The sequence below is a fragment of the Culex pipiens genome, chromosome 2, assembly GCF_016801865.2.
Source record: "Culex pipiens pallens isolate TS chromosome 2, TS_CPP_V2, whole genome shotgun sequence".
In the NCBI taxonomy this organism is placed as follows: Eukaryota; Metazoa; Arthropoda; class Insecta; order Diptera; family Culicidae; genus Culex; species Culex pipiens.
In genome coordinates, this window is record NC_068938.1 from 30,895,517 (window position 1) to 30,921,912 (window position 26,396).

The 26,396-nt window shown below is 40.7% G+C and overlaps 3 protein-coding genes and 2 long non-coding RNA genes across 5 annotated transcripts in view; 2 read left to right on the forward strand and 3 right to left on the reverse strand.

Moving 5' to 3' along the window:
• Nucleotides 1–5,186, reverse strand: part of LOC120425292 (kinesin-like protein KIF14) — a 37,539-nt gene extending 32,353 nt beyond the window's left edge. Inside the window, exon 1 of the mRNA XM_039589758.2 lies at nt 3,489–5,186. Coding sequence (XP_039445692.1) covers nt 3,489–4,973 — 1,485 coding nt within the window. The 5' untranslated portion in view covers nt 4,974–5,186. The remainder of the gene's footprint in view (nt 1–3,488) is intronic.
• Nucleotides 5,187–9,742: 4,556 nt separating this feature from the next.
• On the forward strand, nt 9,743–14,747 carry LOC120425299 (protein catecholamines up). The gene is made up of 5 exons (XM_039589763.2): nt 9,743–10,155; nt 10,219–10,320; nt 12,702–13,223; nt 13,286–13,834; nt 14,356–14,747. Exons 1-5 carry the CDS (start codon nt 9,943–9,945, stop codon nt 14,398–14,400), a joined length of 1,431 nt encoding a protein of 476 aa, XP_039445697.1. The 5' UTR covers nt 9,743–9,942; the 3' UTR covers nt 14,401–14,747.
• Nucleotides 14,748–19,913: 5,166 nt separating this feature from the next.
• LOC120425298 (WW domain-binding protein 11-like) lies at nt 19,914–21,741 on the reverse strand. Its single transcript, XM_039589762.2, has one exon. It carries the CDS (start codon nt 21,623–21,625, stop codon nt 20,090–20,092), a length of 1,536 nt encoding a protein of 511 aa, XP_039445696.1. The 5' UTR covers nt 21,626–21,741; the 3' UTR covers nt 19,914–20,089.
• Nucleotides 21,742–22,188: 447 nt separating this feature from the next.
• On the reverse strand, nt 22,189–22,680 carry LOC120425307 (uncharacterized). Its single transcript, XR_005606502.2, has 3 exons — nt 22,601–22,680; nt 22,471–22,540; nt 22,189–22,411 (listed from the first exon to the last, which is right to left on the reverse strand). It is a non-coding gene; the product is annotated as an uncharacterized LOC120425307 (long non-coding RNA).
• A 6-nt stretch (nt 22,681–22,686) lies between these two features.
• On the forward strand, nt 22,687–23,323 carry LOC120425306 (uncharacterized). The gene is made up of 3 exons (XR_005606501.2): nt 22,687–22,874; nt 22,935–23,004; nt 23,064–23,323. It is a non-coding gene; the product is annotated as an uncharacterized LOC120425306 (long non-coding RNA).
• Nucleotides 23,324–26,396: the final 3,073 nt, after the last annotated feature.

Here is a 26,396-nt window from a genome sequence, read left to right on the forward strand (position 1 = left end):
CCAAATCTGATTTACAGATTCCTCTACCGTTTATTTGGCAACCCGGCCTAAAAGCTCTCCTGCAACAACCGCCCGAGCGCGCGAGCTTTTTGACAGCTCCCGTGGGAACAAAAGAAAACGAACGTCGCTAGGTGGGACCGCGCGAAAGCTCCCGTAGATGAAAAAAAAACAAAAACAAAACCACTGCTGGGCCGATACACAAAACTGTCTTTTTTCGACGAAATTCAAGGGAAATCCTTAGAACTCGATATTCTTCCACTACAACGCGTTGTTATTAACCATTATCGTCACTTTTATACATATTTTATGGACCGAAACAAGCAAAAAATACAAAAAGACGCGGAGTAAAAATAATGTCCGAACTCTCACGAGCAGTGCTACCAGCGCTTCATCAAAAATAGAATATTTTTTCCAGTGTGGTAAAAACCTGAATAGTAAATAAGTCTATGTAAATATTAAAACGAGTTATGGGAAATAAATATATTCTCGTCAGTGCACAATTTCGCATCACTTTGATTGCACACATTAACACATAAGATGAGAGCTCAACTACTTAATGAAAGTTGCCATAACCAAATTTTCACTTCTAACGTTTTCACAGCGCTAAAGACAGGGGGATGCTAACGGCAGCCATCTTGGGTGATTGAGATTGATAACGCGCGCAAACTGCGCACAGTGAAAACACAAATATTTCTTTTTTTAATAATTCAATTTTTGTTATAAGAATTACTTTAGTAAAAGTCAAATTACACAGTAGTTCAGTTAAACGTTTCATGTGATAAAAGTACAACTTTAAATGAGGTCATCGGCCCGATGTGTGCTTAATAATCCCAACTTTAGAAGTTTATTTTGCAAAAAAAATTAAAAAAATTGCCTCACAAACATACACTAACTTTTAAACGTACATTGCGGTAAAATTTTACATAGAAACAATAATTACTTTATTTCCATTTTATGCCTGCAGTTTTTGTACTTTTTTTTACAGTGCGCAGTTGCTTTGTTTTGGTTCCGTAACGAACAGCTGTTCTTTTGTGCTGGAGCCGAAGTTGACATTTCCCTTTTGTTCTGGTGCCGAAGTTGACAGCTTGTGTTGGCTACGGGCGAGCTGCCTGTAATGAGATATAGATGTCGCCCCCCTGGCTAAAGATATAAAATTGCCTCCAACTACCGGCAATATATTCTTTTGCACATGCTTTAGCTATTCACGTGAAAAGTAATCCCAAACTGGTTACATAATTAGCAAGCGCTAACAAAAAAACAAACGCCCTGAGTCACTTGACATTGTACCTATTCTCGTCGAAAGCTGACGAAAAAGGAGCGAGAAACGAAGGCAAATACCAGTAGCGCGTGTAAGGTGATGCCAGTGATGCCAGGAGACATTCTATTAAAATATGTAGTACCTTTAAGTTGTGTACGAATGATATGAGCTGGCAGCACTTGAACTCGATCGATAATAGAAATTGCCATTGCTTCAGTGCAGTCTCGTCTGACTATAATAGACTTTGGATTTTTTTTTTGTAAATTGCTTTTAAGAGGAATAGGAAAAACTTTTGTTAAAAGTCTATTCAAACAGAAATATCACAAAAAACTGCTCTAATGGTTAGTGTAGTTGGTTTAAGTAAATTTCAAGGAACACACCGGATTAACGAGCATCATTCAGACACCACCGCTTAGAGTGGTGGTAATGGGTTTATTTCCCTTATTTGAGTTAATCTGTAGAATTTCTCATTTTTTCGAGAGATTTAATTTTGTATTTTTTTTTTATTTGGCTCAAACTTTTTGGGGACCGAAGAAGCCACTTAGTGTCAATAGTTCACCAAAACAAAGCTCCATACAATTGTGTGTGCTGGTCATATATAATGGGCATGTGAATATTCGAAAATCTGTGTCTTGAGAAGGGATTTTTTGTTCGGTTTGGTGTCTTTGGAAAAGTTTTATCACTTTAAAAAATAGAATTGCAAAAACCCATTAATTATTTTCTAAATTTTATGAGTTTTTTTTAGAGGACTTAAAAAATACATATTTTGCGCCTGAGTTTACTTTGGTGATCTGGTACCAGAGATATGATTTTTGGAAAACAAAAATCTTTGGAGAAAACAAAATTAAAATTTGTTAAACTAAATTCCGAAGAAAATGCGTTGATGCAAAATCAAAATTTGCAATCGGTGATTCTCGTTGAATAAATGTACGAATAGTGTTGAAAATATCTTCTTTTTTTACCTTATTGCCTAAACTAATATTAGGGCTCGTGCATAAACCACGTGGCCTTTTGCGGAAGGAGGCTTGGGTCTGGCGAAAAACCACGCTCCATACAAAAAGTTAAAATTTTATATGGAGAAAAAGAATTGAGGGGGCGGGGGGGAGGTGTTTATTTAAAATTTGAAGGCTACGTAATTTATGCTCGATCCCACATTTTCTGATAACATGCACTATTTTCAAATAATTTTTTATGTGAAATAAAAAATAAGTTCACTTTTTTGCATTTTAAAAACAATTTATGAAGGAAAAATAATTTTAAAAAATATTTTCGAATAACTTAAAAAGTTATTAACAATTTTCTCTTTTGATTTTGTTGATCGAACTGATAATTGCTAAAATAAAACCTCTAAAAGTTCAAATTTTGTGGAGTTATCTTATAAACCTTCATTTTCCAACTAGCGACATCTCGGAAACAATAAGTTTGATTTTCGATGTTAAAAAAATAAAAACTTGTAAAATTGTCTGCTTGAAAACTTCAAAAAGTGTTTCTTGATTCAATTTAAGGATTTTACGAAATTTCACGTAAGGGCAACTAAGGGAACTCGATTTGATCAAATCTGTAATGTTTGCCATTTTTTTTAATCAAAAAGTTTTAAAATTTGAAATTAAATGTTATCATTATTTAGACAAAGAATAGTTTCTCTTCCTAAGGTCAAAAACTTCTCCACCACACCCTAGCGGATGCTTGGTCATTGATACCCACAGTCAGAATGCAAACCCCACCAAACCAAACCCCTCTCTGCGATAAAGAAAGTTTGCGGTTTTCGCAGAAGCAACAGTAAAGCGAACTTTGCTCTTATCAAACTTCACACTGTCCTCTCACTTTTTGTCGAAACACTGCCATGAGCAGAAGTTGTTGCAGTTGCATAAAATCCTGAGTAATTCTTCGATTTGCTCGAACCCAAAAAAAATCGAATAAAAATGAAGTGGACTCGCTTATTTGCCTCCGATAAGAAGCAGTCCGGTAAGAAGTCAAGGTTTATCGAAAGTGATGCCCCTCAATTTTACTGAATTTGCGTTGATTTCAGCTTCTTCAGTAAACGGTGTCATTCAGTCAACAAAGAAGAAGCCATGCTGCATCAAATGCGCAACGCTTTGCAAGTGCAAACGCCACCGTAGAACGATGAGACTGCTTCCGGTGGGACAACTGATGGGCGGAATTCTACCATAAATGTTGATTTTGAACTAAATAAAGTGTGATTCGCAGTAGAAGCCAGTGTTTTACTCACCCTCAACAGCCAGGTTAGGACCGAGTCCCGGTAGGGAATGTACGCGGCCGTGTTGCGCTTCGATTCGGCCAGCGACGAGATGACCTTCCCGAGCGTGAGCAGACTCTTGTTGATGCTGACGCCCTCCTTGAGGCGATCGCCGCTGGCGCACGTGTGCGAAATCCGCTCCGAGCCGGCCAAATCGACGAGGCTGATTTTGGCGCGCTTGGTTTGATGGATCGGTTTGCCCTCGCTGTCCTCGGACGAGACGGCTTCCGAGAGGTTCAGCACGACGGAGAAGATCGAGTGCGAGCGGGAACTTTTGTCGTTCATTCCGGTGGCGGCCGTGGCGCGTTGGCTGTTGCCGACGGCGAGCCAGTTGCGGAGCGCCGAGTGCGAATCGACGGGGTGCGTGCTGAGATCGACCACGTACGGGCCCCAAACGGGATGCTCGCGGACTTTGAGGGGAGGTTTCTTGCCGGCGTTGGCGGAGGTTACGGCAAAGACGCCGTCCGTGGCGGAAACCGCCAGCAGGTCGTGTATTTTTTCGTTGTAGATTTCGAAATAACTTACTTCGACTTCCGCCTGGATTTTGTCCTTGATGGAATCGATTCTGTGGAACAGTTCCTGGCAGAACCGCGGGATTATACCGGCTTCCTGGTTGATTGTCAAATCGTCCGAATCCATGCCCATCATGCTGTAGCTCTTGCCGGATCCGGTCTGGCCGTACGCGAACAGACACGCGTTGTAACCCTCGAACGCCTTGTCCAGCAGCGGCTTCATCAACCCGCGATAAACCGTCGGTTGGTCCACATAGGACGGATGTTCCGCGTTGCAAGACCAAAACGCATGATCGTACTGAAAGCAGTGCTCCACCCCGGCCGTATTGTCCGCCGTGTTCCCCGCATTGACAATCACCTCGTTCTCTTTCACCTTCACCACATTCGCCACCGATTCCACGCATTCCTTCGCCGACAGCGGTCTAATCCTCACCGCAACCTTCAAGTTACTAATCTCTCCGCCATAACCATCCTTCCTAATGGAATCATCCAACTTCCTCGACTTCCTCCCCACCAGCGGACTCTCCAGCGACACCTTCGAGTAGCATTCCGGGGTTCGTTCCGCCACCGCCGCCGGCGCCCTCATCTTCGAAACCCCGTTCCATCTCGGCGTCCCATAACACGAACCACCAGGAACTCCCCCCGTCGGCGTCCCCCTAAACAACGAGGACGGCGTCCGAGCGCTGTTCAGCGCCGTCGAGGACTTGGACTTGGTCGCGGCAAACAGCGCGGCCGGATTCTTCGGCGTCATAAAGTTAGACGAAGAGGCGGAACTCAAACTCTCACTGCTCGATGCGTTCATCTGGTAGCGCGTTCCCCCCAGCCCGGAAGTGCTCGCAGTCGCTTTCGGAACGTGGGACCGCGGGGTCGGAGTTGGTCGCGCCGGCGATCCGATCGGTGTTTCGAACCGGTTTGGCGTTGACTTTGGTGTGTAAAAGCGCGACATGTTTACGGCGGTGTTCACTCGCGACGCTTAAGTTTTTATTCTTGCTTTTATTCAATAATCACGACCCATTTTCGTTGCACCACTGATCAAACACATTTGTCGCGTAAACGTTCCGAAATATCCCGATAAAATTCAATTTTTCGATCGCGCACTCGCGAGGACGAACGAACGGTAAAGTGCATCAACTGTCAACAACCGTGCGCCGCGGCCAGCGGGAGGAATTTGAAAATTTTGTTTTGTAACGCCAGCGAGCCGCGAGATTCCACCTGGTGTGTTACGGAACGTTACTGTTTTGTAACACAGAGAGGGGCACAGCTCTACTGACAGTCGGGTGTTATTTGATGCTGGACTACGTTTTATAGCATTTAAAATTCAATTTTATTTGTTTTGTATTTAATTTGTTGTTTTATTGATTACGATAGTCTGTTCGTTTGCTGTAAACGTATATAATGTGCATCAGGTCAAGCATTGTGATTGTTCAATTGATAGTTATTGCTGGAGTGCAAATCAAATTTGCACCTGGCTTATTGTGAAGGCAGACAAAAATCAAAATACGAGCGCAACCTGTCAAAGCCTGTTGCGCCACGGGCTGATGTACACGCTTACGACACACCACTCAATTTTTGTACGGCGCAACAGATTTTTTCGCGCAACAGAAGAGATGCGCACTTCGGTATGGTGGTGCGCGGATAATATGAATACCGAGATCAAATTTGCCACCTTGAAAAAACTCCGTCATCCCCACCGCTAGGGTAGCAAATTTGCCACCGAAACAAGTCCACCGAGGGGGACATATATGGGTTTTTATCATTTTTTTGCTCTCGTTTACCTTCAAAATCAATAATTATGTGTTGATTCATGCCTAGAAATGCTAAAAGTTTATTAAACTTTTTAATCCTATTGAAAATTTTAAAGAATTTCAAATGTCGAAAGTTAAACAATTTGCTACCCGATTTGATTCCCACCAAATTTGCTCACGAGTTTGCCCCCCGAGTCTCCCACCGCGCGTAGCAAACGGTATCATATTTGATCTCAAGTTCATCTGTAGAAGAAAAATATTTGTCGGTACCTGTCGGGTACTCATTTTCTGATACCCGACAAGTACCGGCAAGCCGGGGGCAAAGTATTGAATGCGTGTTTTGGAGATTTTTGTATGTCTGCTCTTGTGTATGATTTAAAAATTTAAAAATTCAAAATATCAAATATTCAAAAATTTCAAAATTTAAAAATTCTAAAATTTCAAAATTCAAAAATTCAAAAGTTGTTATTGATTTTTTCTCAATAAGCGCAATATGTACAACGGTAGAAAACACAATTAAAAACCATTTCTGATCACATTGTTCATTTTAACACAAAAATAAATAAATTGACAAGACAACATTTTTTCAATGGATCAAATATGGTTCCCTTGGAACGAGCGGTCAAGTAGGACCTTTTCTGTCAAGAAGGGCCACGATGTTAGTTTTTGAAATTGATTTAAAAATCAATTTTAAATCCTCTGCGGTCGTACAAAGGGTCATTGTACTCAGAAAAATAAGCTTTATCGTTGTGAACAATAATATCACAACATTAAGCTCAATTTTAGGACCCAATTGGGTACTAAAGCCCTATGTCAATTTTTATATACAACGGTAAAAAACTCGATTAAAAACCATTTCTGATCAGTTTTTTTTTTCATTTTAATGCAATTTTTTTTGACAAGACAACATTTTTTCGATGGATCAACTATGGTCCCGTTGGAACGAGCTGTCAAGCAGGAGCTTTTCTGTCAAGAAGGACCGCGAGGTTAATTCTTCAAAATTGATTTAAAAATCCATTTTAAATCCTTTATGGTCGTACAAAGGGTCATTGTACTCAGAAAAATAAGCTTTATCGCTGTAAACAATAATATCAGCGATCTAAGCTTCATTTTAGGACCCAATTCCATAGGAACAGTTCAATAGGGCGAATCTTCGATTGTAAACAAGCAGTCTATCCCTTTTGATCAAGTGACAGTTCACGTTACTACACTGGAAACCCAACCATGGTAGTGGCTACCATATTGTAGGGTTAAATTGAGAACACGCACCGACGTATTTTTGCTAAAAACATTCCGTGCTTGGATTGACTGATTAACGCAGTCAGTTTTACTATTGTGAAGGCAGACAAAAATCAAAATACGAGCGCAACCTGTCAAAGCCTGTTGCGCCACAAGCTGATGTACACGCTTACGAAAAAGTACTCATTTTTGTACGGCGCAACAGATTTTTTCGCGCAACAGAAGAGATGCGCACTTCGGTATGGTGGTGCGCGGATAATATGTCGAGAGCGGTTTGGTAATTTAAACCCTCCAATACGAAGAGAATAATAATGATTTTGTAATTGCTAGGGGAACTACCCAAGTAACCATCCAGCACTAAAAAAAATCATAAATAAGCTGCAAAACAGCATACCCCAGCAAATCTGTCATAAAACAGCTAAGATGAAAGCAAAACAGCTCTAAAACAACTGCACGGACAACAGCTAAAATAGAGCTGATTTCCTGCAGTCACCAGCAACACTGTTATGATTTTTTTCAAAAAACTGGCAGCACGGTTACCGTTTTGAGTGAGTGTGAAAGAGAGCGAGTGAGTAAAACAACAAAATGCCACAAAACTCTCGCTCATTCCACTTACTTGAAAAGCAAACACACCAAAATCAACATGGCGATAAAAATCGAGCTCTGTAAAATTGCAGCTGGAAGGATTTTTTTTCTTGTTTTGTAAGTATACAGCAGAATAAACAGTTTGCAATAATTGATTGATAAATTTATATCTTCCAGGGCACACAAAACCACCAATTTGTAGTATCTATAGCGTGCAAAAGCATAGGAAAAAGCACCCTTTCTAAGGACTTCCAAAATAGGGAATTTTCCAGATTTTAACGGAGGTCTGTGCTGCTATGGATATTCCGGATTTTGACAACAAATTTAGCTAACGGTATGTACTAGCGAACCTCCGGCTGCCCCGAGACCAAAATGGCTAGACGGCCCATCTCGTTCTGATAATTTTGGTGAAAAGATGTCAACTTGCGTGTGATTATGAAATAAGCTCAATTAATAAACATTTTAACCCAAACTCAAGTGTTTTTTCTCCAAATTAAATAATCCACCGATTAATGACATTGTGTGACGGGAATTTAGAGAATAACGGGATTTTGAGCGCGACTTGTAGGATGTTCCTGAACTCTCATTTTTGATTAATTTGTCTCGAGCAAAAGTGAGATGCACATTTTAGTACGAAACGCAACTTACAAATACTGCTGAAACTACGCCCGCATCCCACCGCTTATTAAGGCGAGCCGGCTAGCGTGCATGGACCAACGAAAACATCAACAACCTCGTTCCCGGCATCAAGCCTCCATCACAAAGTATTTCATCAAATAAATTGTTCTCCCCCCTCTCAGCCATTTCCTCCCATCAGCGATGTCGGTAAAGAAGTTGTAAACAAACCGAAAATAGAACTGGGGTAGGATGACGAGAGAGAAAGAGATAACAACATTTTTGCATCTCAATTTTTTGACGTTTTGCAGGGCGGATCAGCGACAGTAGGGGCCCGGCTCTAAAACAGAAATATAAAGTCCAAACTCAGCTGCAAATCTGCTATAAAAGCGCTTTTCCAACAATTTTGAAAACACTTCAGCTGTTATTCACTGCAGGTAAAGCGCTGTTAGTGCTGATCAATTACTACTTTTAGTGCTGGATGGTTACTTGGGTATACCCTTTCTCAGCCTATTTCTATTATCGGCCTATCAACACTTTCATCGTGAATTACAGCTGTCATAAAGTGTTTTTGATTGTTCCAAAGTAATAAATAGCTCAAATAAAAGTGAGCAAGCAACTTTCCATTGTTGATACATCTGAAAATGTTGATTTAATAGCGGAAAACGGCAATGGTGATGAGAATTGGTCGAACGGCTTAAAGTGATTAAAATGAGCATATTTCCCCTACCATGCAATTTTGTGGTACATTTTACCATATTTGCGTTTACTTTTACCGAAATGCCACAGTTAATTTAATAAGCAGCATTTTTAGCAAATGTTCTTAAAATTACCATGGTCGGGCTTTCAGTATACGGAATTGTCAAATTGTTTTGTAAATCCTTTTGCTGCCATTTAGGAGATGAATAAAAAAGTTTTCGCAGTTGCACTTATTTGAACATGGGACAATTATGCGTAGAACGGCAGCGCAAGTTAGAGAACTTGTAAAAAGCAAAATTATCCACTTTAACGACCCCCGGGTCTGTTGTGGTTGACTTGACAAAAACGGGTACAGAGAAACCTCTTTTTACGCGGTGGCGTTACGCTTTTTATTTCGTCGATTTCTCTAAAACCATACAATATTTTTGAAACCTTCAAAAAACGTTTTGTAGATCTGCACAAAACCTACAAATTCCTTTAAAAAGATTGCGAAAATGTTGCGTCGTTCCAGAGAAATCGACAAATTAGAAAAACGTAACGCACCACGTAAAAAGAGGTTTCACTGTAGTTTATATATAAATACAAATTTCCCGTTTTTCTCGAGCATTGGAGTTTAGATGATAAAAAAAATCTGGAATTTCTAAATGCCTTTCAATTTTCAATATTATAAAAAAAAACATCTGATCACCCTATCACTTTACATTAAAACGTAACGGCCCATAACACACCCACTTTTGAAAAGCCATAAATTTTGACAGTTTGATTTTCTTTCTCGCTCACTCTACCGCATTTTCCCGTTACCCGGTGCGCCGACAACAAGAACAAAAAGAAGAGAACAGAAAGCATCCAACCAACAAAAGTCAGAGATCGCATTCTTCGTCCTGCCGTCGTCTCCGTCGTGAAATCTGTGCCGCGTCCGCTCCCTTCTCCTCATTGTTATCAGTGTGACGTGTAAATATTTTCTCCGGTTCCGCGCGCCATCGTGGAAACCAGCTTGGCAGATTCCAAACTTGTCCACCTTTTTCGGAGGCGATGGATCACGCCAAGATGCGGGGGCGACGCTCCGTCGTCGCCATCAAGCCACAAGAATCGAACTCGAAAAACGTCCGGGTTTACATCGCCCTCGGGCTGTTCCTGGTGATGCTGTGGATGTCCCTGCCGACGATGGCCGGGGGGCACCTGCACGAGCACGACCACGACCACCATGGTCATCACCACCATCATGATGAGAGTCCCAGTTTTAAGGTTTGTGGCCAGCAGATGGTGCCGGATGTGTTAGCGGGTGATTTTACTCTTTCCCCCTTTCAGTACTCGAAACAGGCAAACGAGCATTACGAAGACGAGCATCTGCACGACCACCATCACGGCCATCATCATCATCACCATCACGATGAGAGTCCCGGCCACAAGGTATGATCAGGAAATTGGTTTTTCTAAATTTGGATTGTTTATTTGCGATTACATCTTGTAAAATCCATGGTAACTTTTCAAAATGGTGAAACCTTGGTTTTAATGTTAAGTTTAACATTTTTAAGTTCTTCTTCTTATACCTCTGCCGCCGTTTTGGATTATTTAAAACAACAGTTTTTACAGAAAAAAAACCTTTTTTTGCCACTGTGGGAAGTCAATAAAATTTATTCCATTTTTAGCTCTTGTTAACCTTCAAAATCAACAGTTGATTCCCACCTACAAATGCAAAAAGGTTATAACAACAACTGACAAAAACTTTAAATAAAATTTGTACCAGATTATTTCGAAATTAAAAAAAAATCATGATTTGAAGTTTAAAAATTCAGGATTAATATTTCAAAAATTCAGAATTAAAAAAACAAAATCCCGAAATTTTATAAATTTTTTTTTCAATTTCTTAATTTAAAAAAAATAGTTTTAGATTTAATTTTTTTAAACTTTTCGTCGATATTTTTTTAAATTTGTTGAATTTTTGTTTCTTTTTTTTTTGGTTTTTTTGATATTACATATAAAATATATTTTTTTAATATTTAGATTTTTTTATTTATGCACTTGTTTGTTCAAACAAATTATTTGAAATTTTAATTTTTATTCAATTTAATAATTTGTTTTTTCTTGTGACTAAAGTCTGAAAGTTCTCAAAAAGCAAGGTTCCTGGTTTTCGGTTTAAAGATCAGAAATAACTAAGAAACCGGCTCCGTGGCTTAATGGTTACGGCTTCTGTCTCCCAAGCAGAAGGTTCAGGGATCAAATCCCGGTCGGTACCTTTGAAATTTGGAATCAGGAATTTGAATATGAATAAAAACTAAAATGAATCAGGTGGGATTCGAACTCACACCTTTGGATTGGTGGTGGTCTGGGACGCTAAGCAGTCGGCCATCAGAAGGTTTACACTCTAGCAGTGAATTGATCCGTAGTGTTGAAACATGTTATCTCTTCTTCTCATATTATTAAATACGCGCTGATCCCTGATTTGCCTGAGGGGATTGGAAGTCTAAATATAGATCGAGTTTCCTTCAGATGCTTGCTTCTATGTTTAGGCGGGGCCGAACAATGCCCAGCGACCTCGGAATTGGACAGCAAGGAGCTCTGTCATTCTGAAATGGGTCGTTGGAAGCAGCGCGAGGGCTATCACCACCTAATACCCGGGACTGAGATAAGCTGTATCAGCATTCGGCATGTACAAAGTCTGATACAAATTATACTTTCCCATAATTTCGCTACCGGTTAGCGGGTATTGGATTGGACCACACACACACACACACAAAGATCAGAAATAACTAAGATCAGAGATCACTATCTTATCGCCGAACGAATCTTAGCCGACTGAAGCACGCATCAATTCGTGAGCGAACACGACTCGCTAGTTATCGATTTTGCAGTTAATCGCAGACTATTTTGAGTCAGCTTTGAGCGACAGAGCGCAATCAGCCTCTCTGAGCCATTCGCTGTACTAGCCGATTCGAGTGAGAGAGATAGAGCAAAAGAGAGAGTATTCAGTAGCGATTAGTGTGGAAGAGACAAACGATTTGTGCTCGCGAGTGAATGAGTTTTTTTTTTTTGAGCAATCAGGACCTTTACTTAAAATCTTCCCCTTCATTCGCGGACAAAAATCGGACGCGACGCAAATCTATTCTGATGGATTCCTATAGTTAATCACTACCAGACACAGGGTTGTCAGGTCAAAGATTAAAAACTCTGGGCAAGTGCCGAAAAAAAAATTGGTAAAATCTTGCAAGTAAAAATGTGTAAGTAACAAATGGGGAAAAAGTGAAAATATAAACTTTTTGTTAGAGAAAATTTTAAATCCATCATCTTAAAATTCGTTCCGGTGTTTCGAAAGTGTTAAATTCAATTTGAACTTTAATGAACTAAACTGAAAAAATAAATAGAATTAGTCATTTTGATCAAAAATTAATTCAAAATCGACCAAAAACTGAAAATCTGATGAATTTATCTGGCATGAATAAGTGACGAATGACGTGGCAACCCTGACCAGACCTATACACTCTTTTTTTCTGCTCTCCCTCTCTCGTTCTCTCTCTCTCTGATCGGCTCAGACTCAGATTGGCTCTCACAGGCCGATTGCGCTATTTTCGCTCCAAGCTGATTCAAAACAGTCGACGATCTGCTAAGTTTGAATCATATTTGAATAGCTTTGTGAAGCGATCCAATAACTTGCTGCTTGCGAATCATGACAGCACTGAGTGAGTGATTTCTGATCACATCAATCTTATGATCATTTATCACCATGGTTTAGGTCATAAATTTCTGCATATTTTTTTTAAACTAATTTTACCCTGCCTCTTTATTCCTTGCAGTACTCGCAACAAGCCAACGAGGAAGCCGCCGCCCACCATCACGGACACGATCATCACGAGCACGATCACCACCATGAGGGTGACCAGAAGTCGCCAACGAAACCCAAACCGGACACCTTCTACATCTGGGTGCACTCGCTCAGCTCAACGCTCCTAATCAGCGCCGCTCCCTTCTTCATTCTGTTTGCCATCCCGCTGGACAACACCGAGGAGATGCAACCGCGGCTGAAGACCCTGCTGGCGTTCGCCTCCGGTGGCCTGCTGGGCGACGCGTTTCTACATCTGATTCCGCATGCCATCCAGCCGCATCACCATCACGGTGGTGAGGGTCACGATCACGGTCATTCGCATGGGCACTCGCACGGTGAGGAAGGTCACGGCCACGATATGCGCGTTGGATTGTGGGTTCTGGCTGGGATTATTGCGTTTTTGGCTGTGGAGAAGGGCGTTCGGTTGATCAAGAAGGATTCCCCAGGGGGGCACGGCCATAGTCATGGAGGGTCGGCCGCTAAGAAGGCGAAGGTAAGTGCGCCGATTGATATGGCAATTAGGCTGCTAATTTTCACGGATGTTTTTTTTTCCAGACAACTCCGCCGCCATCTCCGTCGAAGAAGGACGCCAAGCAGGGTGACAAGAAGAGTAAAAAGGAAGTGGCCGAAGCGGCCAAAGCCAAGGGCAAGGCCGTCAAGAAGGAACCCAAAAAGGAGGACATCAAAATCGCCGGCTATCTGAACCTGGCCGCCGACTTTACCCACAACTTTACCGATGGCCTCGCAATCGGCGCTTCCTATCTGGCCGGAAACAGCATCGGAATCGTCACGACCATCACGATCCTGCTGCACGAGGTTCCGCACGAGATTGGAGACTTTGCGATCCTGGTCAAATCGGGCTGTTCGAAGCGGAAGGCGATGCTGCTGCAGCTGACCACGGCCGTCGGGGCGCTGGCCGGAACCGTGCTGGCCCTGCTCGGCAGTGGAAGCGATGCGGCCGAATCGTGGGTGCTGCCGTTTACCGCCGGTGGCTTCATCTATATCGCGACCGTTTCCGTCATTCCGGAACTGCTCGAGGAGTCCACCAAGCTGATGCAATCGCTGAAGGAAATTGCCGCCCTGCTGGCCGGCGTCGGGATGATGGTAATTATTGCCAACTTTGAGTGAGGAGGAGGAGGAGGAGGGGGCCTGCGGTGTTTACTTTCTCTTACTTCCGGTGAAGCCACTCGTGCGGTACGTGTTTGAGAGAGAGAGAGTTTAAAGTTTAATTTCACAAAACAGAGGGAGAAACGGAGCCAAGCTCGGCAAAGTTCGAACAAGTGCGCTTTTTTGTAGAGTATAAATTGCTTCTTGTAAGATAAGTTGTAAGCATGATACTATTTAAAACTAATAAAAAGCAATAATTTATCTCGCAGTTGAACTTATCGAAAAGCGGTTGCACCCATTAATGTTTTTATTGGTTCCGAAATCTCCTCAAACACGTACCTACGCGAGCGCGATTGCGTCGTTCTTATCACTTTTAACAACTTTCGAAACAATCTAATATTGGCGGGTGCGCGTTATCTGTCCGTGTCGTCCCAGTTCCCCAACGTGTTGTGAATGTCCAACTACTGATAAAATTGTGTGTTACTTTAAAAACCGAAAAAACTGTACCTTTTCCACAGGGAACTTGTTTGAAAGCGATCGAGGATCGCTTGCAGCAGATTTAGTGGGTAGGTTCCGCATACCTTCGTGTCGCCAGAGAGAAAAAAAGTCACGTTCGAGTGCGTGCCAGCGCGCACGCGTTTGTTGCTGTGTTATCAATCAGAGTCGTTGTCATATTAATTGTTTTTAATTTGTTTTCACCCAAGAAGTTTTTTTTTAATTGCTGTGAAAGTTTTTCCAATAAATCGAATGTTATCAAAAGTTAAGATTTGATTTGCAGATATTTTTTTTCTGGTTCGACACGGAGGTGTGGGGAATCGACGAATTCTTGAGCAATTTGTTTTTTCAGAAGATAATATCTAAAATAAATAGTGATCTATTTTTATGGTTGAATAAACGTATTTTAATCTTATCACAGTTATTTTGATTTGATAGTTATGATGACGTCTTTATTTAATGTTTCGAAAGTTGGTTTCTAGGATATTTATTGGTTTTAAACAAAAAAGTGCCAAAATAAAAAATAAATGAAAAAGGTTTCACTTTTTATGCTAAGTTCGGAGCTTGAAGAAACGCTGTCAAGAATAGTTGGTATTCTTTTTTTTATATTTTAATATTCATTACAATTGAATTGGCTTTTAAAATGAAGCTTAAATTTCTGGTATTAATGTTCACAACGATAAAGCTATTTTTTCTGAATACAATGACCCTTTGTAGGACCGCAAAGGATTTAAAATAGTTTTTAAATTAAATTTAAAAAAAAAAACATCACGGCCCTTCTTGACAGAAAGCATCCTACTTGACAGCTCGTTCCAAGGCGACCATAGTTGATCCATCGTTAAACGTTGTCTTGTATTTTAATATTTTTTTTGCATTTAAGTAAAAATAAGTGATAAAAAATGGTTTTTTATCATGTTTTTTTACCGTTGTACATAAAAAGTTATATAGGGCTTTAGGACGCTATTCCCAAATTATTTAGTTCAAATCCTGAAATTCTTGAATTGGGTCCTAAAATGAAGCTCAGATTGCTGATATTATTGTTCACAGCGATAAATCTTATTTTTCTGAGTACAATGACCCTTTGTACGACCACAAAGAGTTAAAAATGGATTATTAAATTAATTTTGAAAAATTAACCTCGCAGTCCTTCTTGACAGAAAAACTCCTACTTGACAGTTCGTTCCAAGGGGACCATAGTTGATCCATCGGAAAAATGTTGTCTTGTCAATATTTTTTTTGCATTAAAATGTTTTTTTTTTGTTCATAACAAGTGACATACACGCAGAAAAATCCGATTGTAATCCTGGCAAAATGTTGGGTGCATCCCACAAACATGATTGTCATCTCAGGGCCAGCAAACATGTTTGCCAGATTCAACCTAACATGTTTGTGGGTTTTGATAAACGTGATTGTTGCCATCAAAATGTGTTGTGTTTATAATTTCAATAATCATGATGGATGAGTTAATAAACGTGATAGTTGAAACAAACCTCACGTTGGGTTGAAAGAAATTTCAAGATTGTTGATTTAATACATAATTTTTGTGTTTTTGTTGTTCCTATGAATGTCATGTTTATTTAAATTTATTTTATCAAACGAGAAGTGTTATTTATTTATTTCTATCTAGGTAAGTCAATTATTTCGATATGGAAATTTCCGATCTAAGGTTTTGTTGTTGAAGTTGGCAATCGCAGCAAGGGTCATACTGAAGTCAACGAGGGAAAAAAAAAGCCGTGGTTTACCTACCAAATCTAAATCCTTGAGTATCATGTCTGCTAAGAAAAAAGACCGAATTAACGCTTCCATTATCTGATGAAATACAGCTTTTGATTGCTGAAAATATAAGGTTATGTCGTGGTTTAGTACCAATGTGTCAATGATATGATAAATACTCACTTAAAAACATTGTCATCCTTTCAGTGACCATAATTACTGCGTGATAAAAAACAACTTTCACACGATTTCCACGAATTTTATTTTGTTTTCGACTGTCATCAAAGCAGAATATTTTCAGAGGCGTACACTATGAAATATGCCTACACGTTGAATAAAAGAAACGCGTGAACGATAAACCAGTTTGTCAAATCAAATAGCATTCCGGTTGGTATGATAAAATGTGTTGTTTGAGCTGATTAAATCTGTTTGTTGTTCTAATAAACAATGATAGTTTTCTGTAATTAACATGTTTCTTGATTCAAACTGACAAAATTTCTGTGCGTGTAGGGCTTTAGTACCCAATTCATAAAAATCCCATAAAGTTTAATTCTTATTTTTTTCAAATTTATTTTTTTTATTTTGCAAATTTTTAGATATTCAATATTTTTATTTTTTATTTGTTTAGGCTGGTACAAATATTTTTAAAAGTTTTTGTCACCCCCCCCCCCCTTCAAAATTGGCCCGAAAAATCAGGGGGCAAAAAAAATATTTTAACAAAAAACTTCAAAATTTCAATGAAAATTCAAGCGCAACCAGCTGAAATCAAATTAAAATACATTCTTCTGCGTTTAAATCACGTTTGGGTTTATTAAAAAATCTTATGATTTTTTGAAAATGTTCGATGCAAAATCTTTTTTTTCGATACAATTTTTGTTTTTGTCAGATCTTAGATTTTTGAAAACTAATGATTGCAAAACAACTGAACTAGTGAAAAAGGCATTTTAAAACACTTTTTTCATTTAAATGTGAAGACTATGGCTTGTTACTTAAATTTTTATATTTTTTTATTTTTTTTTGCCCCCCCCCCCCCCCCTTGACCTCAGCCAGGACCGAGGGACAAAAACTTTTTTAAATATTTGCATCGGCCTTAATAATTTGCTGAAATGTAAAATTTTAAAATAGACGATTTTTTTATTTTTAAATTCCTTAAAATAAATTGATTTTAAAATTTGTTTTTTTTTAAATCTGATTTTATTTTAATTTAAATTTCTAATATTTGAAAATTTCTGAAATTGGGATTTCAAAATTGTAGGCTTCATATTTTGAATTTTCTTAATTCCTATTTTTTTTAAATCTGATTTTTTTTTTAAATTTTGCTTTTTTTAATTATTTTTGTTTCTAGATTACTTTTTCAAAACAACCAATGCGCCATGTACATAGGAACTTTTGAAAAAGGTAAGCTAGATTTATGAATTTAAAAGTTTCTGGATAGTTGAATTTCAAAAATTTTTATACATTGAATTTTTAAAATTTTGGATTTCATTTTTTTAATATTTGTATTTTGTAATTTCTGAATTTCTAAATTTTGGGACTTCTGAAATTATAAAAATCAAAAGGTATTTTACACTAGTCCTGTAACGTGAGCGGGGAATCCCCACGTTTCTTCCTCCCTTGTAAATTTAGAACTGTATTGTTGCCACTTTCCGTTCTCATTCTCTACCTTATTTACGAATCATCTTTGCGGTTAACTTTACGCAGTTGGCCTGGCCGATTTTTCAACTGTTTAAACTTAAAAAAAAATCAAGTGGCAACTTATAAACTAAAAAAAGATTTTTTTTTATCTTTAAATCCTAGAATTTTTGGTTTCTATTTTATTTTAAATTTCTTAGTACTAAATTTTTTTGAAGGTTTGAGATTTTTTATACTCAAAAAAATATGAATTCAATGCTGTACAGTTTGTAGTTTTGTTAAAAATATTGTTTTTGTTAATTAATTTATTTCTGACAGCTTTAATCTTGTTGGTCATACGCTGCATTTTTTAATATTTGTATTTTTTTTTATTTCTAAGTTTCTTAATTATTGAGTTTTAAAAAAAAATTAAAAATGCTTTTTCCTTGGCCGTTCTTGGGAGTTTTTTTTTATTTATGGACTTTTGCTTTTCTTTCCGAGCTCCGTACTAGCCATTAACGTTAATAGTCGGATCAAGAATGTGTAGCGAATTTTCTCAGCTTTTTAAATACATTTGTTTCAGATATGGACACTATTGAAAAATATACAAACAGTGCATTTCATTGAAAAGTCTCAAAAGTGCCTTTTAATTGCAAATTCCATTCCACATCCAAATTTTGTTTTTAAAAGCTTTTTCGGGAAAATGTTTGGTACTTTTCAAAAACAACATTTTTTTACATTTTTACTAGAATATGCGTACTCCTTGATTTAGTTTTTTGATATCTGAATTTTTTTAACATGTTAGGCTGGTAAAAATATTTTTAGAGTTTTTATCGTCCATCGTCAAAGTGCAAGTCAAGTTTTAGTATGTACCGCAAAAAGTTTTTTTTCCCAAAAAAAAATAAAATTTTTGTAAAATCTCACATTTTTTAAAATTAATGATTGCAAAACAACTGAAATTGTATAAAATGCATTTTAAAACACTTTTTTTCATTCAAGTGTTGAGACTATGGCTTCTTATTTTAATTCATATATTTTTTGCCACAATTTAAATCAAACACAAAATGCAACATTAGATTATTTTTTTTCCTTCTTCTTCTTCCTGTTACAAATTGTTAAAAATTTAATATTACATCTGGCTCTGGTTTTTTTTTGTTTTTCTTTAAATTTTGATTTAAAATGTAATTTCAACTGTAACCGAGTACCGTCATCTGTTTAAACCAGGTTCTTGCACTATACAAATATTTGCCCCAGTTGACGGTAGGGGAAGGTGGGGCAAGACGACCATATGGGGCAAGAGGAACAATCGCTCGTAAGGCCGTAATTTTTACAATTTTGATTATTTCCAGCATGAGGAATTGTTGCTAGCAATGCAATTAGCTGATTCTACTACCACATAACCGCCATAACGACGTAAACGCCACGGGCATAAGATTGAGTGAAGTTTTTTTTTCAAAACATTAGTTTCCTTATAATATTTGGAAAGTACAAAATAAGGCTTAGGTTGTGGTTTGGTTGAGCGTTTTAGCAGAATGCATTACTGTGAATACAAAGAGACGAGTAGTTCCTTTTAATTCCGCTATATATTTTTAATATCTTGACAGATACGTATTTCGTCTACTACTTGCAGACTTCATCAGTGTTCCGTTCTCGACTCCGAACACTGATGAAGTCTGCAAGTAGTAGACGAAATACGTATCTGTCAAGATATTAAAAATATATAGCGGAATTAAAAGGAACAACTCGTCTCTTTGTATTCACAGTAAGGTAAAATTTTTAATAAAATATTATTTTTTAATATAAAAATGAAAGAAACGTTTAAATACATCCTAATCTGATGTATCTAAGTGATAATAGAACAATTGTTAGTAAATTGGCATGTTTTTTCAAGCATTGTTCCTCTTGCCCCAACGGGTTGTTCGTCTTGCCCCACTGGTTGAGTAAAACGTACGAAAAATCAAAAATTTTGAAATAATTTTTTTACATAAAAAAACAGAATTTTTTAAAAACTTGTTCTATCAAAGTCTCAGTAAAGACCTGATATAAGATGATTCTAAAAAATCCGACAGATTTTTTAACGTTTTTAATGGGTTATAACGAGCATTTCCTTAGCTTGTTACACTTGCCCCACTTTCCCCTAAATAAAAAGTCAGTAGGAAGTGAGCAAGCTTGTTTCTTTGAAAAGTTGTTTGTTATTCTGGTTAACTTTCCAAACAAAATGAGAACTTATTTCGGATTTAAAAAAGAAACAACAAAATAAATCTAAATGAAACTTTATTGATGTGAATCAAAATTTCTATCAGCCATTAATTATTCACACACGATCATCGCAATCTAATCAAAGAGCAGAAGTTTGAAAATTCTTGAATTCTACAACAAGTCCTTGTGTTAATTCCTAAAACGAAACGCGCAAACACTTTAGCAGACCATCAGTTACAGCAATCCTTGCATCTCCCGCATAAACTGCATGTACGCGTCGTCCTTGCTTGGTTTACCCGGTTCCTGTCCTCCGACACCGCCGCCACCACCCCGTCCCGGATGACCACCGTGATGACCCGGATGATACTGATGATGATGCTGCTGCTGCTGGTGCTGATGGTGGTGTTGATTGTGGTGATGCGGATGATGCTGGCTGGACTGGGACGCGTGCTGTGGCCGTTTGGCGCCTTCGTCCTTTTTGGCTCGCAGGGCACTCGGCACGAAGCGGGTGACGTCGGCGCTGAGATTTCGAATCTGCGGCTTGGCCGAAATGGTTGCGCTTTTGGGGTCCTTTTGCTGCTGCTGCTGGTGCATCATGTTGCGCATGTGTTGCTGCTGGATGTGCTTTGGGGGTGGTCCCTGGGGTGGGCCCGGCGGCATGCGGATGCCCATTCGAGGTGGGATTCCTGGCGGTGGTCGCGGTGGCATGCGAAGGCCTGGCATGCCGGGGATTCCTGGACGCAGCGGTGGTGGTCGGATCATAAGCGCTGGTTGGATGGGGCCGGGCATCGGAATCGACGGCATCGGCACGTACTTGACGGTGGGATCCGACGGATGTGGGGCCGGATTGGCCAGGGCCATCGGTTTCGGGGGCGTTGGAATCGCGCTGACTGGTGGAACGCCCGGTGGTCCTTCCGGTTGGTCTTTTTTCTTCTGGACGTTTTCCATCTCCTTCATGAACTCGTCCAGATTCTGACCGGAAATGGCGAGCATTTTCTGCTGAACCGAGCTTGGCTGGTTTGCTGGCTTTTCAACGTCGGAATCATCAGAATTGTCTCGCGAATCGGCGTCGTCGAAGAACTTTACGCTCTTTTGTGTTTCCTGGTGGAACTCTTCCAAGTCAAAGTCCAGCTCAGGCATCATGAATATGTCCGGTGGTGGCCCCGGAGGACATCCGGGAATGTCGTCATCGTCATCGACTATTTCGCTCGGTTCGATCGGATTCTCCACGGGCTTTTTAAGCACCGGAGGAGGAAGTGGCCTCAGCGGAGGTGCGACCATTGGCAGCGTCGGCGGAATCGGAATTCTCGGGATGGACAACGGTGTGGGCGTTTCATTAGCCGATGGCAGCGGAATGTCGTCCACCTGAACCTGCTCCGCGTGCCGGACACTCTCGTAGTACTGAATCCGCTTGTTGCGACGCTTTTCATAGTCAACTTCCTTCCGCTTCAGCTCGCCCCACAAATCCGGATCGTCCGCCTGGTACAACCTCATAACCCGGTCCAGCGTCTCCTTCAGTTTTTTGCGCTTCTCCTTCAGGACTTTTTCGTTCAGCGGCGACGGCTGGTACACGTTGAACTCCATCTCGTCGATCTTTTCCATCTCCTCGATAAGCTGGGCCGGATCTTTTCCCTTGAGGACCGCCGCCCGGACCATCTGCCGTTGCTTTTTGTTTTTCTTGAGTTCCTTCTTGCGCGCTTCCTTCCGGGCCTGGTCCGTCGGGTTCATGTACTTACCACTCTTGGTGGTGTTGATCGAGCGGCGGCCCATCTTGCTTGAGGGAATTTAACTGTTTTAAGCCAGAAAATGTAATTTTGTTGGAAACTTTTGGAGGAAAACGCAAAATTTTCTTGTAAACAGAGTGCGGATGGAACGCGGCTGTCAAAACATTACGACGAGGGGTAGTTCAAATGCTGCTATAAAAATCTTGTTGACGCAGCAGCGTTACTTAACGTTACGATTTTTAAACATGCAGATCAAACACGCTTATTCAAAATAATTTATTTTTTGGGGTTATTTTTCTTCGATTTATTTAAAAAAATTCACACACCGAAAATCCAAATAACACAGATCGGTGTAAAATTTGACACAGATCGCTCAAAACCTGGAATACACAGAATCTGTGTAAAAGCCTTGTACACAGAACTGTGTACAACCGTTGTCTGTCAAATCTGTGTAAAATTTTACACAGATTCTGGGTAAAATATTACACAGATTCTGGGTAAAATTTTGCACAGAATCCGGGTAAAAATTTAAAAAAAAATCAGAATCTAATTTTGATTTTTCAGGCCAATACAAGTAAAAAATATAATATCATTTATTAGTCTTTGTTTTGGGTTTTATACATAAGACAACATAAACTAAATATTTGACCACTCAGCGTACTACCCCGGCCCGGAAAAGCTGACAGTGTCCGTTTACTAGTGCTGTCTATGGAACTCTCCGCTCGGAACCGGAACTGGGAAAATGGTTAGCGCGGGCTCGAGTTCCGGGGCTCTGGACTTCCGAGGTTCCGTTAAAGCACCACGTCTGAGAAATTCAGTGTGTGTGAGACAACTTGAATAAAAATTGAGTTAGGTTAGGATTACCAAGCAAATATTTATGAGATACATTACCTTGAATTCAAATACGAGCACTGCTCCCCATGGGTTTACGGTGCATATGATGATCAGTTTGTTGATAAGTCTAAAAACATTGAAGTATTTTATTAATTTTCCAATATTTTGATCACGAGGAAAAACTTACAAAAGTTTGCTGCAAGAGCGACGCCATCTTAGCTTTTCCTTTTTTACCCAGATTTGAAAGGAAAGCTGATCGGAAATCTGCACGCAAATTCCAGATAACACAGATCTGTGTAAAAAAATTACACAGTTTGTAGAACATGTTCTAGCTGTCAAAACTGTGTAGTTTTATAACACAGATCTGTGTAAAAAGTTACACAGATTTCCGATCAGCTTTCCTTTCAAATCTGGGTAAAAAAGGAAAAGCTAAGATGGCGTCGCTCTTGCAGCAAACTTTTGTAAGTTTTTCCTCGTGATCAAAATATTGGAAAATTAATAAAATACTTCAATGTTTTTAGACTTATCAACAAACTGATCATCATATGCACCGTAAACCCATGGGGAGCAGTGCTCGTATTTGAATTCAAGGTAATGTATCTCATAAATATTTGCTTGGTAATCCTAACCTAACTCAATTTTTATTCAAGTTGTCTCACACACACTGAATTTCTCAGACGTGGTGCTTTAACGGAACCTCGGAAGTCCAGAGCCCCGGAACTCGAGCCCGCGCTAACCATTTTCCCAGTTCCGGTTCCGAGCGGAGAGTTCCATAGACAGCACTAGTAAACGGACACTGTCAGCTTTTCCGGGCCGGGGTAGTACGCTGAGTGGTCAAATATTTAGTTTATGTTGTCTTATGTATAAAACCCAAAACAAAGATTAATAAATGATATTATATTTTTTACTTGTATTGGCCTGAAAAATCAAAATTAGATTCTGATTTTTTTTTAAATTTTTACCCGGATTCTGTGCAAAATTTTACCCAGAATCTGTGTAATATTTTACCCAGAATCTGTGTAAAATTTTACACAGATTTGACAGACAACGGTTGTACACAGTTCTGTGTACAAGGCTTTTACACAGATTCTGTGTATTCCAGGTTTTGAGCGATCTGTGTCAAATTTTACACCGATCTGTGTTATTTGGATTTTCGGTGTGTGTAACTTTTTACACAGATCTGTGTTATAAAACTACACAGTTTTGACAGCTAGAACATGTTCTACAAACTGTGTAATTTTTTTACACAGATCTGTGTTATCTGGAATTTGCGTGCAGCACCAAATTTTTTAAATGTTAAACCTGCCCACTGAGAAATGTAACGACCTAATCAATCTGATGGTAGAACAAAATCAGGCTTACGAAGGCCGACTGAGACGATACATTTCTCAGTGGGTAGTGTTGAACACTCGAACACTATTTTTTGCTGAAATTAGATTTTTTCAGTTAAATTCTAGAGTTTTTTTTTTTTGAAAAGGTCCTATAGTTATGTATATAAGACCTATTCAGAAAAAAAAACTCAAGAATTTTAGTTTGAAAATGTTTCAAATAAATCAGACGAATTTCTAAGTCCTAATTTGTGCTGACGTTTTTTTCTTTACTTATGCATTAACATTCTGATTAAATAATCATACACTTGGTTATTGAAGAGAGTGAAAGAAACACGTCTGTAGGGTTTGGAGTTTATTCGTGTAATGATATAATTTTAGGTTTGACTTGAAGTCCTTCTTCTTCGTTAGCACCGGCCTACTCGGTTATCTCCAACACTCCTCCTCGAGGTGCTGGTGCTAATCCGCACGCTCCTGCCAGCTTGGACATCCTGACTCCCGGTAGTGGCTTCGTCAAGATGTCTGCTACCATCTCTTCAGTTGGGCAGTAGATGTACTTCACCTCGTCCTTCTCCTTCACGTCTCGGATGAAGTGGTACTTCGTCGCGATGTGCTTGGTGCGGTTGCTGAACTTCTCCTTCTCCAACATCTTGAGGCAGCTCTGGTTGTCCTCGTTGACCGTCACAGCGCCGTCCTCGTCCAGATCCTCCAGCAATCGCTTCAGCCACAAAGCTTCTTGTGTCGCTTCAGCCAACGCGATGAACTCTGCTTCCGCCGTTGACAGCGCGACGCACGTCTGCTTGCGACAGCTCCAGCTGATCGTCCCACCGTTGAACAGGAATATCAGACCGCTGTTCGACTTCCTGTCCGAGGTGCTCTCCGCCCAGTCAGCATCCGAGTATCCGATCAGTCCAGCTCGTTCATCGGTCTTGCTCACCTGCAGACGATAGTGGCTGGTCCCCTTCAGGTACCGGATGATCCGCTTGAGCTCGGTCCAGTCCGTTTGAGTCGGTGCAGCTGTCTTCCTGCTCAGTATCGAAATCGCTGCGGAAATGTCCGGTCTCGTGTTCACCGACAGGTACAGCAGCTGTCCGACCACCTTCTGGTACTCGACGTTGTCCGGCAATGGCTCTCCTTCCGCTTCTTGCTTCAGATACCCAGGGTCCAGGGGCATCTTGGAGACCTTCGCATCGCCCAGACCGTTGCTCACGACGACCTGGTTGATGTACTTCGCTTGGTTGATGAAGAAGTCACCTCGGTCATCGCGCTCGACCTCAATTCCGAGATAGTAGTGGATGTCGCCCAGTTGACTGATCTCGAAATTCTTCTCCAGTGCAGCTACCAGCTCTTGATGGAGTCCACTCGCATCGCTGGCCACGATCAAATCGTCGACGTACACCAGTACGTAGCAGCACTTATTCGCCTTCACCTTCTTGTACAGGCAGGGGTCTGCCTTGCACCTAGTGAATCCTTGTTTGGCGAGTACGGTGTGCAGCTTGTTGTTCCACGACCTGGCTGCTTGCTTGAGGCCGTAAAGACTTTTCTTGAGTCTGCACACTTTCCGCTCGTTGCCGTCCGCAACAAACGCTGGTGGTTGGCTCATATAGATCTCCTCCTCAAGATCGCCGTTGAGAAACGCGGTCTTGACGTCATACTGCTTCACCACCATGTTCCGCTTCGCAGCTACGGCCAGGAGAGTCCGGAAAGTTGTCTGTCGCACCACGGGCGCAAATACTTCGTCGTAATCGTACCCGTACTTCTGCGTGAAGCCCTGTGCGACCAATCGGGCCTTGTGACGAACCACTGCGCCTTCCGAGTCACGCTTCGTTTTGAAGATCCATTTGCAGCCGACGATCTTCCGGTTCGGGGGTGGGTCCACCAGGTCCCACGTGCCGTTCTTCATCAGTGAGTCGTACTCCTCCTGCATCGCAGCCGTCCACTGCGCAGATTGCCCACCGCCGAGCGCCTCGCCCACGGTACATGGATCGTCAGTACAGCTGCTCGCTTTGTTCAGCCGCTTCCTTGGACGTCCAGCTGCAATCAGGCCTTGTCGATCGTCTGCCGGCGCAGGTCCAGAGCCGGGGTTGTCTGAAACATTGGATCGGGGTACACCTTTGTTGCCCAAATCAAAATCTTTCAACTTGCCTGGTAACGCGCGCTCCCGACCACTTCGCCTCAACACCTGTGACACGGGTGGATTTGAAGATGTGCGTGGAGGGAGCGCCGGAGAAAGCGTCACTGTCACGTCTGCTGGATCTTCTTCGACTGTCTCGTAGCTCGATTCTCCAGACGTTTCGTCATCCGAGGTGTCCTCGAACTGATCCTCTTGATCCGACGGAATGTCCGGCTCACGACTTGGCCCGGGTTGGCACAGCTCCGGCTGCTGCCCGATTGGCGTCGTCCTAGTACCGTCCGTACCAGGTTGTGCCGGCGATTCCAGCAAATCCAGCTTCACGTACACGGCACCTTGCTCGGTGGCCGCAACTTCCGCGTGACTCGTTTCTCCTTCGCTGATGAACCTCACGTCCCGGCTGACCGTGACCGACCGGGTCGTCTTGTTGAAGATTCGGTAACCTTTGGTGTCCTCCTCGTAACCGACTAGAACGCATTCCTCCGCCTTGGCATCCCACTTACGCCGCTTCTGTTTCGGTACAT

Excerpts from the sequence above, each read along its gene's own strand:
- LOC120425298 (XM_039589762.2), bottom strand. The coding sequence starts at position 21,625 with ATGGGCCGCCGCTCGATCAACACCACCAAGAGTGGTAAGTACATGAAC.
- LOC120425299 (XM_039589763.2), top strand. The coding sequence starts at position 9,943 with ATGGATCACGCCAAGATGCGGGGGCGACGCTCCGTCGTCGCCATCAAG. Across the intron at positions 10,156-10,218 it reads ATGAGAGTCCCAGTTTTAAG|TACTCGAAACAGGCAAACGA; the intron begins GTTTGTGGCCAG and ends TCCCCCTTTCAG. Across the intron at positions 10,321-12,701 it reads ATGAGAGTCCCGGCCACAAG|TACTCGCAACAAGCCAACGA; the intron begins GTATGATCAGGA and ends TATTCCTTGCAG.